The following is a 16,310-nucleotide window of genomic DNA, read 5'->3' as shown; positions in this document are numbered from 1 at the left end:
AGTATTATAGTAGTTATATTCTTGTACATAGGGGCAGTATTATAGTAGTTATATTCTTGTAGATAGGAGGCAGTATTATAGTAGTTCTATTCTTGTACGTAGGAGCAGTATTATAGTAGTTATATTCTTGTACATAGGAGCAGTATTATAGTAGTTATATTCTTGTACATAGGAGCAGTATTATAGTAGGTATATTCTTGTACATAGGAGCAGTATTATAGTAATTATATTCTTGTACATAGGAGGCAGTATTATAGTAGTTATATTCCTGTACATAGGAGCAGTATTATAGTAGTTTTATTCTTGTACATAGGGAGCAGTATTATAGTAGTTATATTCTTGTACATAGGAGGCAGTATTATAGTAGTTATAGTCTTGTACATAGGAGCAGTATTATAGTAGTTATATACTTGTACATAGGGAGCAGTATTATAGTAGTTATATTCTTGTACATAGGAGCAGTATTATAGTAGTTATATTCTTGTACATAGGAGGCAGTATTATAGTAGTTATATTCTTGTACATAGGGAGCAGTATTATAGTAGTTATAGTCTTGTACATAGGAGCAGTATTATAGTAGTTATATTACTGTACATAGGAGCAGTATTATAGTAGTTATATTCTTGTACATAGGAGCAGTATTATAGTAGTTATATACTTGTACATAGGAGCAGTATTATAGTAGTTATATTCTTGTACATAGGAGCAGTATTATATTAGTTATATTCTTGTAAATAGGAGCAGTATTATAGTAGTTATATTCTTGTACATAGGAGCAGTATTATAGTAGTTATATACTTGTACATAGGAGCAGTATTATAGTAGTTATATACTTGTACATAGGAGGCAGTATTATAGTAGTTATAGTCTTGTACATAGGAGCAGTATTATAGTAGTTATATTCTTGTACATAGGAGCAGTATTATAGTAGTTATATACTTGTACATAGGAGCAGTATTATAGTAGTTATATACTTGTACATAGGAGCAGTATTATAGTAGTTATAGTCTTGTACATAGGAGCAGTATTATAGTAGTTATATTCTTGTACATAGGAGCAGTATTATAGTAGTTATATTCTTGTACATAGGAGCAGTATTATATTAGTTATATTCTTGTAAATAGGAGCAGTATTATAGTAGTTATATTCTTGTACATAGGAGCAGTATTGTAGTAGTTATATTCTTGTACATAGGAGCAGTATTATAGTAGTTATATTCTTGTACATAGGAGTAGTATTATAGTAGTTATATTCCTGTACATAGGAGCAGTATTATAGTAGTTATATACTTGTACATAGGAGGCAGTATTATAGTAGTTATAGTCTTGTACATAGGAGCAGTATTATAGTAGTTATAGTCTTGTACATAGGGGCAGTGTTATAGTAGTTATACTTTTGTACATAGGAGGCAGTATTATAGTAGTTATATTCTTGTACATAGGAGGCAGTATTATAGTAGTTATATTCTTGTACATAGGAGGTAGTATTATAGTAGTTATATTCTTGTACATAGGAGGCAGTATTATAGTAGTTATATTCTTGTACATAGGAGCAGTATTATAGTAGTTATATTCTTGTACATAGGAGGCAGTATTATAGTAGTTATATTCTTGTACATAGGAGGCAGTATTATAGTAGTTATATTCTTGTACATAGGAGCAGTATTATAGTAGTTATATTCTTGTACATAGGAGCAGTATTATAGTAGTTATATTCCTGTACATAGGAGCAGTATTATAGTAGTTATATTCTTGTACATAGGAGCAGTATTATAGTAGTTATATTCCTGTACATAGGGGCAGTATTATAGTAGTTATATTCTTGTACATAGAAGCAGTATTATAGTAGTTATATTCTTGTACATAGGAGCAGTATTATAGTAGTTATATTCTTGTACATAGGAGCAGTATTATAGTAGTTATATTCTTGTACATAGGAGCAGTATTATAGTAGTTATATTCTTGTACATAGGAGCAGTATTATAGCAGTTATATTCTTGTACATAGGAGCAGTATTATAGTAGTTATATTCCTGTACATAGGGGCAGTATTATAGTAGCTATATTGTTTTAAATAGGGGGCACTTCCAGGTAGTGGCACCTGCACAGTCACTGCTCTGAAGCTGAATCAAAGTTTCTGCCCTTGCTCGGTAATTGGAGCAGTGGCGCAGGTAGGAAATTGCCAAGGCCGGAATAAATGTTTAGCCCTGTCAATCTTGCGGCAGGTGGGCACCTGTGGGAGGACTGCCCCCACAGGTGAAGAAATTCTGCTAATGAGTGAAATTGATTTGTTAGAATCGATTCGCTTATCTCTAAGGCCCCTTGCAGACGAGCTATACGGATTAGGTCCGGATGCGTTCCAGATGCATTCAGTTAATAATGTGCGATTTCGCAAGTAAGTTCATTCGGTTTTGCCTGCGATTGCGTTCAGTTGTTCAGTTTTTATCACGCGGGTGAAAGGCGCATTGATGCGTTTTTCACGCGTGTGATAAAAAACTGAAGGTTTATAAACAACATCTCTTAGCAACCATCCGTGAAAAACGCATCGCATCCGCACTTGCTTACGGATGTGATGCGATTTTCACGCAGCCCCATTCACTTCTATGGGGCCAGCGTTGCATGACAAACGCAGAATATAGAACATGCTGCGATTTTCATGCAACGCACAAGTGATGCGTGAAAAACAATGCTCATGTACACAGACACATTAAAATGAATGGGTCTGGATTCATTGCTGGCGCAATGCGTTCGCATCACGCATTGCACCCGCGCGGAAAACTCCCTCGTGTGAAAGGGGCCTAATACAGACCTTTTTTCTTATGTCACATTATGTGGTAATATCTTTGGAATGCTTCTGAGTGATTTTAAGAATGTTCTTTAAGGCTGAGTTCACACGGGCGAGATTTCCTGCGCGGGTGCAATGCGGTAGGTGAACGTATTGCACCCGCACTGAATCCGGCACCATTCATTTCAATGGGGCTGTGCACATGAGCGTTTTTTTTCACGCATCACTTCTGCAATGCTTTAAAATCGCAGCATGCTCTATATTCTGCGTTTTTCATGCAACGCTGGCCCCATAGAAGTGAATGGGGCTGCGTGAATAACACATTGCATCCGCAAGCAAGTGCGGGTGCGATGCGTTTTTCACTGATGGTTGCTAAGAGATGTTGTTTGTAAACCTTCAGTTTTTTATCACAAAACTGACTGAACTTGCTTGCAAAACAGTGCGAGTTTCACTGAACGCATCCTGAGCCAATCCGTCACGCCCGTGTGAACTCAGCCTAAGGCCTCATGCACACGACAGTATTTTTTTCATGGTCCGCAAAAACGGGGTCCGTAGGTCCGTGATCCGTGACCGTTTTTTCGTCCGTGGGTCTTCCTTGATTTTTGGAGGATCCACGGACATGAAAAAAAGTCGTTTTGGTGTCCGCCTGGCCGTGCGGAGCCAAACGCATCCGTCCTGAATTACAATGCAAGTCAATGAGGACGGATCCGTTTGACGTTGACACAATATGGTGCCATTTCAAACGGATCCGTCCCCATTGACTTTCAATGTAAAGTCTGGAGTTCTTTTCTCCAATCCGATGGTATATTTCTCCAATCCGATGGTATATTTTAACTTGAAGCGTCCCCATCACCATGGGAACGCCTCTATGTTAGAATATACTGTCGGATATGAGCTACATCGTGAAACTCAGATCCGACAGTATATTCTAACACAGAGGCGTTCCCATGGTGATGGGGACGCTTCAGGTTAGAATATACTGAAAAACTGTGTACATGACTGCCCCCTGCTGCCTGGCAGACCCCCCCCCCCCTGTTTTTAACTCATTGGTGGCCAGTGCGGCCGCCCCCCCCCTCCCTCCCCTGTAGTTAACTCATTGGTGGCCAGTGCGGCCGCCCCCCCTCCCTCCCCTGTAGTTAACTCATTGGTGTCCAGTGGGCCCCCCCTCCCTCCCCTGTAGTTAACTCATTGGTGTCCAATGGGCCCCCCCTCCCTCCCCTGTAGTTAACTCATTGGTGTCCAGTGGGCCCCCCCTCCCTCCCCTGTAGATAACTCGTTGGTGGCCAGTGGGCCCTCTCCCCTCCCTCCCCCTTCTAATTAAATTCGCCCCCCCCCTATCATTGGTGGCAGTGGAGAGTACCGATCGGAGTCCCTACTGCAGTCCCGGTTGCCATGGTTGCTTAGCAATTTGTAGAAGCTTCATACTTACCTGCGAGCTGCGATGTCTGTGACCGGCCGGGAGCTCCTCCTACTGGTAAGTGAAAGGTCTGTGCGGCGCATTGCCTATAGCACAGACCTGTCACTTACCAGTAGGAGGAGCTCCCGGCCGGTCACAGACATCGCTGCTCGCAGGTAAGTATGAAGCTTCTACAAATTGCTAAGTAACCATGGCAACCGGGACTGCAGTAGCGTCCTGGTTGCCATGGTTACCGATCGGAGCCCCAGCGATTAAACTGGGACTCCGATCGGTACTCTCCACTGCCACCAATGATAGGGGGGGCGGTTTTAATTAGGAGGGGGAGGGAGGGGAGAGGGTCCACTGGCCACCGAGTTATCTACAGCGGAGGGAGGGGGGGCCCACTGGACACCAATGAGTTAACTACAGGGGAGGGAGGGGGGGCCCACTGGACACCAATGAGTTAACTACAGGGGAGGGAGGGGGGGCCCACTGGACACCAATGAGTTAACTACAGGGGAGGGAGGGGGGCCCACTGGCCACCAATGAGTTAAAAACAGGGGGGGGGGTCTGCCCCCTGCTTGCCTGGCAGCACCTGCCAGGCAGCAGGGGGCAGTCATGTACACCGTTTTTCAGTATATTCTAACCTGAAGCGTCCCCATCACCATGGGAACGCCTCTGTGTTAGAATATACTGTCGGATCTGAGTTTTCACGAAGTGAAAACTCAGCTATGAAAAAGCTTTTATGCAGACGGATCTTCGGATCCGTCTGTATGAAAGTAACCTACGGCCACGGATCACGGACACGGATGCCAATCTTGTGTGCATCCGTGTTCTTTCACGGACCCATTGACTTGAATGGGTCCGTGAACCGTTGTCCATCAAAAAATAGGACAGGTCATATTTTTTTGACGGACAGGATACACGGTCTCGGCTGCAAAACGGAGCATTTTCCGATTTTTCCACGGACCCATTGAAAGTCAATGGGTCCGCGAAAAAAAACTGAAAACGGCACAACGGCCACGGATGCACACGACCGCACGACCGTTGTGTGCATCCGTGGCCGTTGTGCCGTTTTCCGTTTTTTTTCGCGGACCCATTGACTTTCAATGGGTCCGTGGAAAAATCTGAAAATGCCCCGTTTTGCAGCCGAGACCATGATCCGTGTATCCTGTCCGTCAAAAAAATATGACCTGTCCTATTTTTTTGACGGACAACGGTTCACGGACCCATTCAAGTCAATGGGTCCGTGAAAGAACACGGATGCACACAAGATTGGCATCCGTGTCCGTGATCCGTGGCCGTAGGTTGCTTTCATACAGACGGATCCGAAGATCCGTCTGCATAAAAGCTTTTTCAGAGGTGAGTTTTCACTTCGTGAAAACTCAGATCTGACAGTATATTCTAACACAGAGGCGTGTACATGACTGCCCCCTGCTGCCTGGCAGCACCCGATCTCATACAGGGGGCCGTGATCCGTACAATTAACCCCTCAGGTGCTGCACCTGAAGGGGTTAATTGTGCTATCATAGCCCCCTGTAAGAGATCCGGGCTGACAGGCAGCAGGGGGCAGACCCCCCCCCAGTTTAAATTTCATTGGTGGCCAGTGCGCCCCCCTCCCTCCCTCTATTGTAATAATAGCATTGTTGGCACAGTGTGCGCCCCCCCCCTCCTCCCTCTATTGTTTTAATACATTGGTGGCAGTGTGCGGCCTCCCCTCTCCCCCCCCCCTTCCTCCCTCTATTGTTTTAATACATTGGTGGCAGTGTGCGCCCCCCCTTCCTCCCTCTATTGTTTTAATACATTGGTGGCAGTGTGCGCCCCCCCCCTTCCTCCCTCTATTCTTTTAATACATTGGTGGCAGTGTGCGGCCTCCCCTCCTCCCTCTATTGTTTTAATACATTGGTGGCAGTGTGCGCCCCCCCTTCCTCCCTCTATTGTTTTAATACATTGGTGGCAGTGTGCGCCCCCCCCCCCTTCCTCCCTCTATTCTTTTAATACATTGGTGGCAGTGTGCGGCCTCCCCTCTCCCCCCCCCAGATCATTGGTGGCAGCGGAGTTCCGATCGGAGTCCCAGTTTAATCGCTGCGGCTCCGATCGGTAACCATGGCAACGAGGACGCTACTGCAGTCCTGGTTGCCATGGTTACTTAGCCTTAGCAATAGTAGAAGATTCATACTTACCTGCTGGCTACTGCGATGTCTGCGTCCGGCCGGGAGCTCCTCCTACTGGTAAGTGACAGCAATGCGCCGCACAGACCTGTCACTTACCAGTAGGAGGAGCTCCCGGCCGGACACAGAGATCGCAGCAGCCAGCAGCAGGTAAGTATGATGCTTCTACTCCGCTGCCACCAATGATCGGGGGGGGGGGCGCACACTGCCACCAATGCTATTATTACAATAGAGGGAGGGAGGGAGGGAGGGAGGGGGGGCGCACACTGCCACCAATGCTATTACAATAGAGGGAGGGAGGGGGGGCGCACACTGCCACCAATGCTATTATTACAATAGAGGGAGGGGGGGGGCGGGGGGGGCGCACACTGCCACCAATGCTATTACAATAGAGGGAGGGAGGGGGGGCGGGGGGCGCACACTGCCACCAATGTTATTATTACAAAAGAGGGAGGGAGGGGGGGCGGGGGCGCACACTGGCCACCAACGAGTTAACTACAGGGGAGGGAGGGGGGGGCCCACTGGCCACCAATGAGTTAAAAACAGGGGGGGGGGGTCAGCAGGGGGCAGTCATGTACACAGTTTTTTTGTATATTCTAACCTGAAGCGTCCCCATCACCATGGGAACGCCTCTGTGTTAGAATATACTGTCGGATCTGAGTTTCACGATGTAGCTCATATCCGACAGTATATTCTAACATAGAGGCGTTCCCATGGTGATGGGGACGCTTCAAGTTAAAATATACCATCGGATTGGAGAAAACTCCAATCCGATGGTATAAAAGAACTCCAGACTTTACATTGAAAGTCAATGGGGACGGATCCGTTTGAAATGGCACCATATTGTGTCAACGTCAAACGGATCCGTCCCCATTGACTTGCATTGTAATTCAGGACGGATCCGTTTGGCTCCGCACGGCCAGGCGGACACCAAAACGACTTTTTTTTCATGTCCGTGGATCCTCCAAAAATCAAGGAAGACCCACGGACGAAAAAACGGTCACGGATCACGAACCTACGGACCCCGTTTTTGCGGACTGTGAAAAAATACTGTCGTGTGCATGGGGCCTAAGACACATTATGTATGTTAGGAGCAAATTTTTGTCCAACTTTAAATTTTTTTAATGCTCTGCTTTTAACACAGACCCACCCCTCAAAATATAGTAGTTAATTAATATATAACAATTTAAAAACAGTTTAAAAACTGAGGCATCCAAAGTCAACTGAAGAATCAGGGTAATAAATGAATTTCTGTGGAGCACCTAAAGGGTTAACATTCCTTAATGCCGTTTTGACTTTTGAATACCTTGAGGGGTGCGGTTTTTAAAATGAAGTCCCCCAAAGCGACTTCGGAAGTGAATGGATCTCTAAGAAATAGGTTTTGGAAATTTATTAGAAAATTAGAATTTCAATTGCTGCTAAATTTATAAGCCTTTTAAGGTCCCTAAAAAATAAAATTTTGATTGATAAATGATGCCGCCATGAAGTGGACATACTGTATGGTAAATATTAATTCTGAACTATTTTGGGAGGTAATACTATTTGCCTTGGTAATACTATTTGCCTTCAGCAAGGGGAAATTTGTATTTTGCTAATTTTGTAAAATTTTCCTAAATATTAGGATTTTGGCAAGTTTTACCACTAACATAAAGTACAATGTGTCGTGAAGTAAACATTCTCACAATCGTTTAAAAAGTTTAAAAAATGGGGCTGCTTCCTGAAGGATATTGTATATTTCATGCATGACATTCATTATGTGCTCCTCAGGCCTCTCAGCTGCTGGTCACCTTTGATGAACACGTTATGACCAACAACTTTAAGTTTGGTGTCATATACCAGAAACCAGGGCAGGTAAGATACATAAGCGGACAATGTGACGGCAGATATTGCCAAAGACATCTAGGTTTCCCATTATCACCATGTCCATCAATGTTGGATAGTGGTAGGTGTATAGGCGTGAACATTGATGGTTGGTGGAGGCCACTGGACAAATTAATGCCATAGATTTCAAAATGGAATCCGCAAGAAGGAATTTGGACTAAACAAAATCTGCAGCATCTACAAAGTGTGAGCAAAATTCCACTGATTTGCACTGGGCTGTCATTTTGTGTGGATTTGCATCTTAATTTCATCTGGAATTTGTGATGCGTGAACTTATTCCAAGGGCCTAATGGTGACAGCAGCATGGAGGGAGGGGGCTGCCCGTAGAAATTATCTCAGATGTCATTTGCTGTTGCAATTACAGTTTTTGTAAAATCTGAATAATCCCTTTATTCCTGCCCAGGGGCCAAAATGATTACATACACGAATTTCAGACCCTAGACAAAATCCCCATAATCCTAGACTATACCCCAGACCAGTCTCCATAAAATAGACACTATAACCCCTTAATTCAGATTCCCAAATTCAGACCCTAATTCAGAGACCTTATAATTCTGACTCCATAATTCAGAGCCCAAACCAAAGCCAGGAAATCAGACACAAGAAAGAACCCAGTAAAGCAGACCCTAGATCAAACCCAATATTGGGATCTCAGACCAGACCCATAATTCAGACCCCATAAAACAGACACTATAACGCCATAATTCAGAGCCCAGACTCCAAAATTCAGACCCCATTATTCAGAGACCTCATAATTCTGACTCCATAATTTAGACCCCGGACTGAATCCAGTAATTCGGACCCTAGATCAAAACCCAATATTGAGATCTCAGACCAACCCCATAATTTAGCCACCATAAAACAGATGCTATAATCCCTATAAACCAGAGGCCAGACTCCAAAATTCAGACCCCATTATTCTGACTCCATAATTCAGGCACCAGACCAAACCCAGAAATTCAGACACAAGACCAGACCCAGGAATTCAGACCCTAGATCAAACCCCATATTGATATCTCAGACCAGCCTCACAATTCGGACCCTCGACAGAATCCAAAATTCAGACTCCATAATTCAGACCCCAGACCAAACCCCAATACTGAAATCCTAGACCAGCCCCATAATTCAGACCCCATCAAACACACTCTATAATTCGGACCTAAGATTACAAAATTCAGACACCACGATCGGATTCTTTTAGAAAAAAAATACCTCCTTCTTGGTCCTGGCTCCACTTTGGTTCAGAGTGCTGCCACACATTACACGCTGATGCTGACCAGTGTCCGGAGCTAAAGAGGAGTCCATCTTCCAGAGGAGGAGCCAGGAGAGAAGAGCGATGAGTAATTAATATGTGCTAATAACTGGTAAGAGTCATTAGATGCCAATAATGACTGCCACGTTCAGTGACAGCAAGCAGAAACCCTAAAAATAGTGAGTAACTGAAAACGTATATTAGAAAGCTATAAAATTACATGATACATTTTTATTTGCATAATCCTGTAGCGTGGGCCCCCTGTGTACATCAGTCAACATCTCTGCTTCCTGTGAGATTAACCTGGATGAATTGGATTACATGCATTGAGTTGAAGTCTGCTTGAAGGACTCCACCATAAATAGTCCCTTTAATGTTGCTTTCCAGGTGACGGAGACGGAGATGTTCGGTAACACAGAGGAGAGTTTGGGATTTGCAGAATTTCTCAATTTCTTGGGAGAAAAAATCAACCTGCAGAATTTTAAAGGGTGAGAGCTCGTGTGTTGTGAGGCTCCTCCATGATAATGGACTTGGCGTGGGAGAGAAATAATTAACTTTTCAATAATGCAGGGACATAAATAATGCAGACGGCCGGGTAAACGGTGTCACGCTTTTCCGTATTGTATAGTTTGACTTACAGAGAGTCTGGTGGGGGAGGGGAACGCATCCTGATGATTCATTTTTGAAACTTTAGATTCCGTGGGGGTCTGGATGTATCGCAAGGTCAGACGGGAACAGAGTCGGTGTATACCACGTTCCGGGGCCACGAGATCATGTTCCATGTGTCGACAAAACTGCCCTACACAGCGGGGGATGCGCAGCAGGTCTGTGTGTGACATGAGACTGTCGCTTCTCCCATGTATGGCATCCCAATTTACCCCGTGTGTTTCTCTATTATTTCTTTTATGCATGTTTCTTTTGAAAATATTCCTCACAAATTATCATCTTAGTTGTGCCATTCCTCTGCTATTCCTCCTGGAAATGGATAAATCGACAACTGGGAGTTACCCATTCATCTTGTCAATAGGGTGTTTTTAGAGACAAGTGAATTGCCCAAAAAACTTTGGGTTCTAGAAAATCCAAAGTTTTTGGGAATTGCTCAAAATAGCGACCGACATTTTGCATATCACAATACAGGGAAGATGAGAAAATAAAGAAGGGAGGTCTCAGATTCCATCCTGGTTGACCATAAAGCCTTACAGTCAGCTGCAGCCGATCATGAGGGACAAGAGCTGTGATGGCATTATAGAAGATCCCAGCCAGGACCTGCCATGTTTTTCGGTACACTAGAAGGATATCAGATCTGTTTGATACACGTACCGCTAGTTTAGTGTCCGAGGGGCTATTTGACAGTGAGGAGAAGACCATAGCTCGTTAGATTTAGAATTATTTCAGAGAGAAATGGTTCAGAGCCAGGAGTCAGTGAGTGTAACTTCTTCAGGCTGCCTCAGGAAGGTTGGTTTGGTCAACCCTTACTTGCTCATATTAACTATATAACTACCTCTATGAAGGTTTACTACTACTAACCATGCTTATCCCACTTACTTAAAATCTCAACATAAAGACCTCATTGGGCATTATACATCATAGAAAATATTTCAATGTTTATTACCAAAAAATTCTGTTGAGTAGTCTACCTGATGTATTGATGTTACTAACAGTTACTAACCATATAATGTACTATTTCCAATTAACTATTAAAAAAATATATATATTAGAATGTTTATTTTAAAAAAAAGTCAGTGCTGCTGCAGCTACTACTACCCTTACACAGCCGCACATCTCCTGCTTTGTCAGTCACGTTCCATACTGTTCTGCTGCCACTACTACTACCCCTACACAGCTGCATATCTCAAGCCGTGTCCATCATGTTCCATACTGCGATGCTGCTGGTTATGCAACCTTACACAGTTACTGATGCCACTAATACTACCCATAAACAGTCGTACATCTTCTGCCTTGTCCATCATGTTCTATACTGTGCTCCTGCTACCACTACTACTACCCCTACACAGCTGCACATCTCAAGCTGTGTCCATCATGTTCCATACTGCGATGCTGCTGGTTATGCAACCTTACACAGTTACTGATGCCACTAATACTACCCATAAACAGTCGTACATCTTCTGCCTTGTCCATCGTGTTCTATACTGTGCTCCTGCTACCACTACTACTACCCCTAGACAGTTGCACATCTCCTACCTTGTCCATCATGTTCCATACTGTACTGCTGCTGCCACTACTACTACCCCTAGACAGTAACACTTCTCTTGCCTTGTCCATCATGTTCCATACTGTACTGCTGCTGCCGATACTACTACCCCTGCACAGATTCACATCTCCTGCCTTGTCCATTATTTTCCACACTGTACTGCTGCCATTACTGCTACTACCCCTACACAGTCGCATATTTTCAGCTTTGTCCATCATGTCCCATACTGTTCTATTACTCTACACAGTTGCACATCTGCCTTGTCTATCATGTTCATATTGTATTGCTGCTGCCCCTTTTACTACCCCTACTCAGTTGCACATCTCCTGCCTTGTCCATCATGTTCCACACTGTACTGTGCTGGTGCCGCTTCTACTACCCCTAGACAGTAACACTTCTCTTGCCTTGTCCATTATATTCTATACTGTGCTGCTGCTTCTACTACCCCTACACAGTCACACATCGCCTGCTTTGTCTATCATGTTCCATCCTGTGCTGCTGCTATTGGGAACCCTACAGTGCACTGTATGACAAAACTGAAACTTCTCCGGAAAAGACATTGCAGCTTAATTTCCAAAGATGATCATCGATTATTTATCATAACACCAAACCTGTTGCTACTCCCCAAAAAGGGATCATTTTTGGACCACCTTGATACCACCTTGGGTGTATAAACACAGGCAGACGTCTGCCCCCAAAAAGGGACAATTTTTTAAATATTTATAAAAATCCTAACAAATCGGACAGGGCAGTGTGTAATTGTTACCACCGGCTGCCATCCATTTACCCATAGCCCTATATGTCACTGTCATTCTGACATTACTAATGAGGTATTGATGTTAAAGAGCTTAAAAGTGGTTGGGTACCATCCTAGGAGACCCCAGAGTGACATACCCGACCTTCCAGAGCAGTTAGGACACTTACTAATAATACAGGCTGGCTCACAGTATTTTTGCGTAAATTTATTAATACACCAAATAAATTTACGCAAAAATACTGTGAGCCAGCCTGTATTATTAGTATTGATTTATCTTCCTTTTCAGCTGGTAACTGAGAGGCTGAGCTCCAGTAGTTTGCTGGTGGAGCCTTTTCTAATTATTTGATACTAGTCTTAACCAGTTAGGACACTTGGTCAGGGTCAAATTTATTTGGACCAAATCAGATCTGAAGACCGAATTGATCGAACTGGAACTGAAATGTTTTTTAGAAATTCGCTCATTTCTAATCCTTTCTCTTCCTCCTTTCTGCCTCTTATAATATCCTACATACCCCTCATCTTCCACTTCTCTGCCCCCATAATATCCTACAATACCCCTCCTCTTCCACTTTTCTGCCCCCATAATATCCTACATACCCCTCCTCTTCCACTTTTCTGCCCCCATAATATCCTACATACCCCTCCTCTTCCACTTTTCTGCCCCTATAATATCCTACATACCCCTCCTCTTCCACTTTTCTGCCCCCATAATATCCTACATACCCCTCCTCTTCTTCACTTCTCTGCCCCCATAATATCCTACATACCCCTCCTCTTCTTCACTTCTCTGCCCCCATAATATCCTACATACCCCTCCTCTTCCACTTTTCTGCCCCCATAATATCCTACATACCCCTCCTCTTCCACTTTTCTGCCCCTATAATATCCTACATACCCCTCCTCTTCCACTTCTCTGCCATTAATTATCCCTACATATCCTACATACCCCCCTCTCTCCTCACTTCTCTGCCCCTATACCTACATACCCCCCTCTTCCACTTCTCTGCCCCTATAATATCCTACATACCCCTCCTCTTCCACTTCTCTGCCCCCATAATATCCTACATACCCCTCCTCTTCTTCACTTCTCTGCCCCTATAATACCTACATACCCCTCCTCTTCCACTTCTCTGCCCCTATATACCTACATACCCCTCCTCTTCCACTTCTCTGCCCCTATAATATCCTACATACCCCTCCTCTTCCACTTCTCTGCCCCTAAATCCTACATACCCCTCCTCTTCCACTTCTCTGCCCCATAACCTACATACCCCTCCCTTCCACTTCTCTGCCCCTATAATATCCTACATACCCCTCCTCCCCACTTCTCCCCCCATAATATCCTACATACCCCTCCTCCCACTTCTCTGCCCCCATAATTCCTACAACCCTCCTCTTCCACTTCTCTGCCCCCATAATATCCTACATACCCCTCCTCTTCCACTTCTCTGCCCCCTATAATATCCTACAATACCCCTCCTCTTCTTCATTTTATTTTACTGTGATTCTATAGAAACCTTCTATATCAGTGTAATTAGATGTATGAAGCTGCTACATGATCACTGTATGTTGGGATTACTAATGCACTATATGGCGGTACTGTATTTACCATTGTGTCCCTGTTGTCTTGTATTTGACCGACATCTACAGCCCGATATAGCATTGTACTGTTAACTTTCAGCTCCAGAGGAAACGTCACATTGGAAATGACATAGTATCGCTGGTCTATCAGGACGAGGGCGCCGTCTTCGCCCCCGATATCATCACCTCCCATTTTCTGCACTGCTATATTGTGATTCAGTCCTGCCCGAGCCACAGCGGTGACGCCCTGTACAAGGTAGGACCATGGCAATGTCCCAGGGACTTCACACCAGTTTGTACACAAATTGTAAAGTGTTTCATATTGAGATATGTAGCCCCTTTAAGGTTGAAGCTGTTCCTATGGACGAGCAATAACTTTCCATTGAGGTTAACAAATGCATCCAGAGACACAAAATAATTCCCAGACGGGAAGGAGCGAGCCGCGGAGAAATCGGCTATAAAATGCAAACCTATTGTAAATTATAGATCAAAAGAACAATAGATATGGCCAGATGGAAGCACTCCTCGTCTAATGCAACCATCGATTGGACTAGTGCAAACTGGAAAGGATATATTTATAACTCACAGGCTATAGAAATGTATAGAAAAAGTGTTGAGTCCAGGAAGCTGAGATCTGAGCTGCTGTTTGATGCTGTCCAGCTATGGTGGCAACAAGTTCACCGTCAGTACGAGAGCCCCAACATACAGCCACTCATATCTCAGCTTCCTGAACCCCCAGGAGCTTGATATGGGGGGAGATGGATACTAGGGCTGCTGCCTAATTGTATGTGAAGATTTGCCTTTTCAATGAGGTCATGACTATTATTTTCCATGTAGGTCTCGGTCACCGCCCGTGACGACGTTCCTGGATTTGGACCGGCTCTGCCCAACCCTGCAGTGTTCCAAAAGGTTAGCGGATATAGTCACTTACGCCACAGAAATATATTGTCATTCCTGACAGCAGTAGAGAGAGGATCCCATAGAAATCCCCCATAATCGTCCTACCATTTACAGCGACTGATGTGCCGACCCTCACTTTTCCATGAGCGCAGGGCACGGGAGCGCATCGGAGCATGAGATTCTCCGATGCTAGGCTCAGGGGGGCTGTCTGGGTGAAAATAAGGGTATGTCCGTTTTCAGCTCTGAACCCGGACAACCCCTTTAACATATAGTGATATTGTACTGAATTTGCACCATTAGAAATCAGTTTGTTCAGCTTTGGGGGCCTTTCTGCCACTGGGTGGCCACACACAGACACATATAGCATAAACAGCTCCCCACAGAGTATCGCACAGTCGTGATTTTCTTTTTTTCCGAAGCTGCTCCTCTCTTGCCACCGAGCTCAGGATATGTGGAAGGATCGGTATTATAGTAGAAAAGTATGGCGTGACCCTCAAGCCCTGATCTGTCCCCTTCCTTATTCACTAATATCGCTGAGCCCTATGCAGACTGGGACCACTCGTGGGAACCCTGTGTTGGGCCCTATAGCGGGTAGGTCCATGCTTCCAATGGCCACTCTTCATTTTTATGAAAAGGGAGAGGAAAGGGACCGACCATGGGCCTTGTAAGCGATTGCTGATGACCCGTGATCACAGACCCGTTCAGGCTGCAGCCGTTTTAGTGGTTCCGGGGCGAGATAACCCAGTTCATGGCGTTTCCGGCCGCAGCTATATTGACTTTTGCTGAAGACTAAGCAGGAGGAGAAGCGAGCTACTTCCTCCCTCACTGATATTACAAGTAAATGATATTTCCCAGCACTCGGATAGGAGGGTCTTACATAGTTAGTGACGGCCAGCGGGGGACCCTCTGAGTGACCGGGTGACATCAGCCACAGGAGAGCTGACAAGGCGGACAGCTACTTCCTGTCCCGCAGAGAGATCTCAGACACCACAATATGTCATCACATTCACCCCAGCACCCGTTCAGAATTACGCAACTTTATTAGAAATGACATGTGAGCAGACAGAGCCACTAGCTCGCCTGGGTCATTATCACTTGCCGTTTTGTAGTCTGATCACCACAATCAGCCTTGTTTTCCTAAGGAGAACTAAATCTGACATTAAACACAACAATCTCAGTTGGGCTCAGATGGAATCGCGCCGGATCGCTGCTCGGCTGCCAGACCGTCCATTAAAAACCTGCTGCTTATAAAATATGCACAACTGCGTATAACGCAGCCACGCGGCCTGTGGTCTTCTTCATCCTGCCCCAGTAGAGGGAGGAGCACAAAGCTGAGCTCCAGAAGTACCACCGAGGGCACCAAGTCCTATCACTATA

At 44.7% G+C, this 16,310-nt stretch overlaps 1 protein-coding gene across 1 annotated transcript in view; it reads left to right on the top strand.

Moving 5' to 3' along the window:
* The window catches only part of LOC122942230 (rap1 GTPase-activating protein 1-like), a 53,830-nt gene that overhangs the window by 26,887 nt on the left and 10,633 nt on the right, over positions 1 to 16,310 (top strand). The window contains exons 10-14 of the mRNA XM_044299733.1: positions 8,118 to 8,201; positions 9,871 to 9,971; positions 10,178 to 10,307; positions 14,134 to 14,289; positions 14,871 to 14,942. Coding sequence (XP_044155668.1) covers positions 8,118 to 8,201; positions 9,871 to 9,971; positions 10,178 to 10,307; positions 14,134 to 14,289; positions 14,871 to 14,942 — 543 coding nt within the window. The remainder of the gene's footprint in view (positions 1 to 8,117; positions 8,202 to 9,870; positions 9,972 to 10,177; positions 10,308 to 14,133; positions 14,290 to 14,870; positions 14,943 to 16,310) is intronic.

This window comes from Bufo gargarizans, chromosome 6 (assembly GCF_014858855.1).
Source record: "Bufo gargarizans isolate SCDJY-AF-19 chromosome 6, ASM1485885v1, whole genome shotgun sequence".
Classification (NCBI taxonomy): Eukaryota; Metazoa; Chordata; class Amphibia; order Anura; family Bufonidae; genus Bufo; species Bufo gargarizans.
The sequence above is the reverse complement of the archived record's forward strand: the minus strand, read 5'-3'. Positions and strand labels throughout refer to the sequence as shown.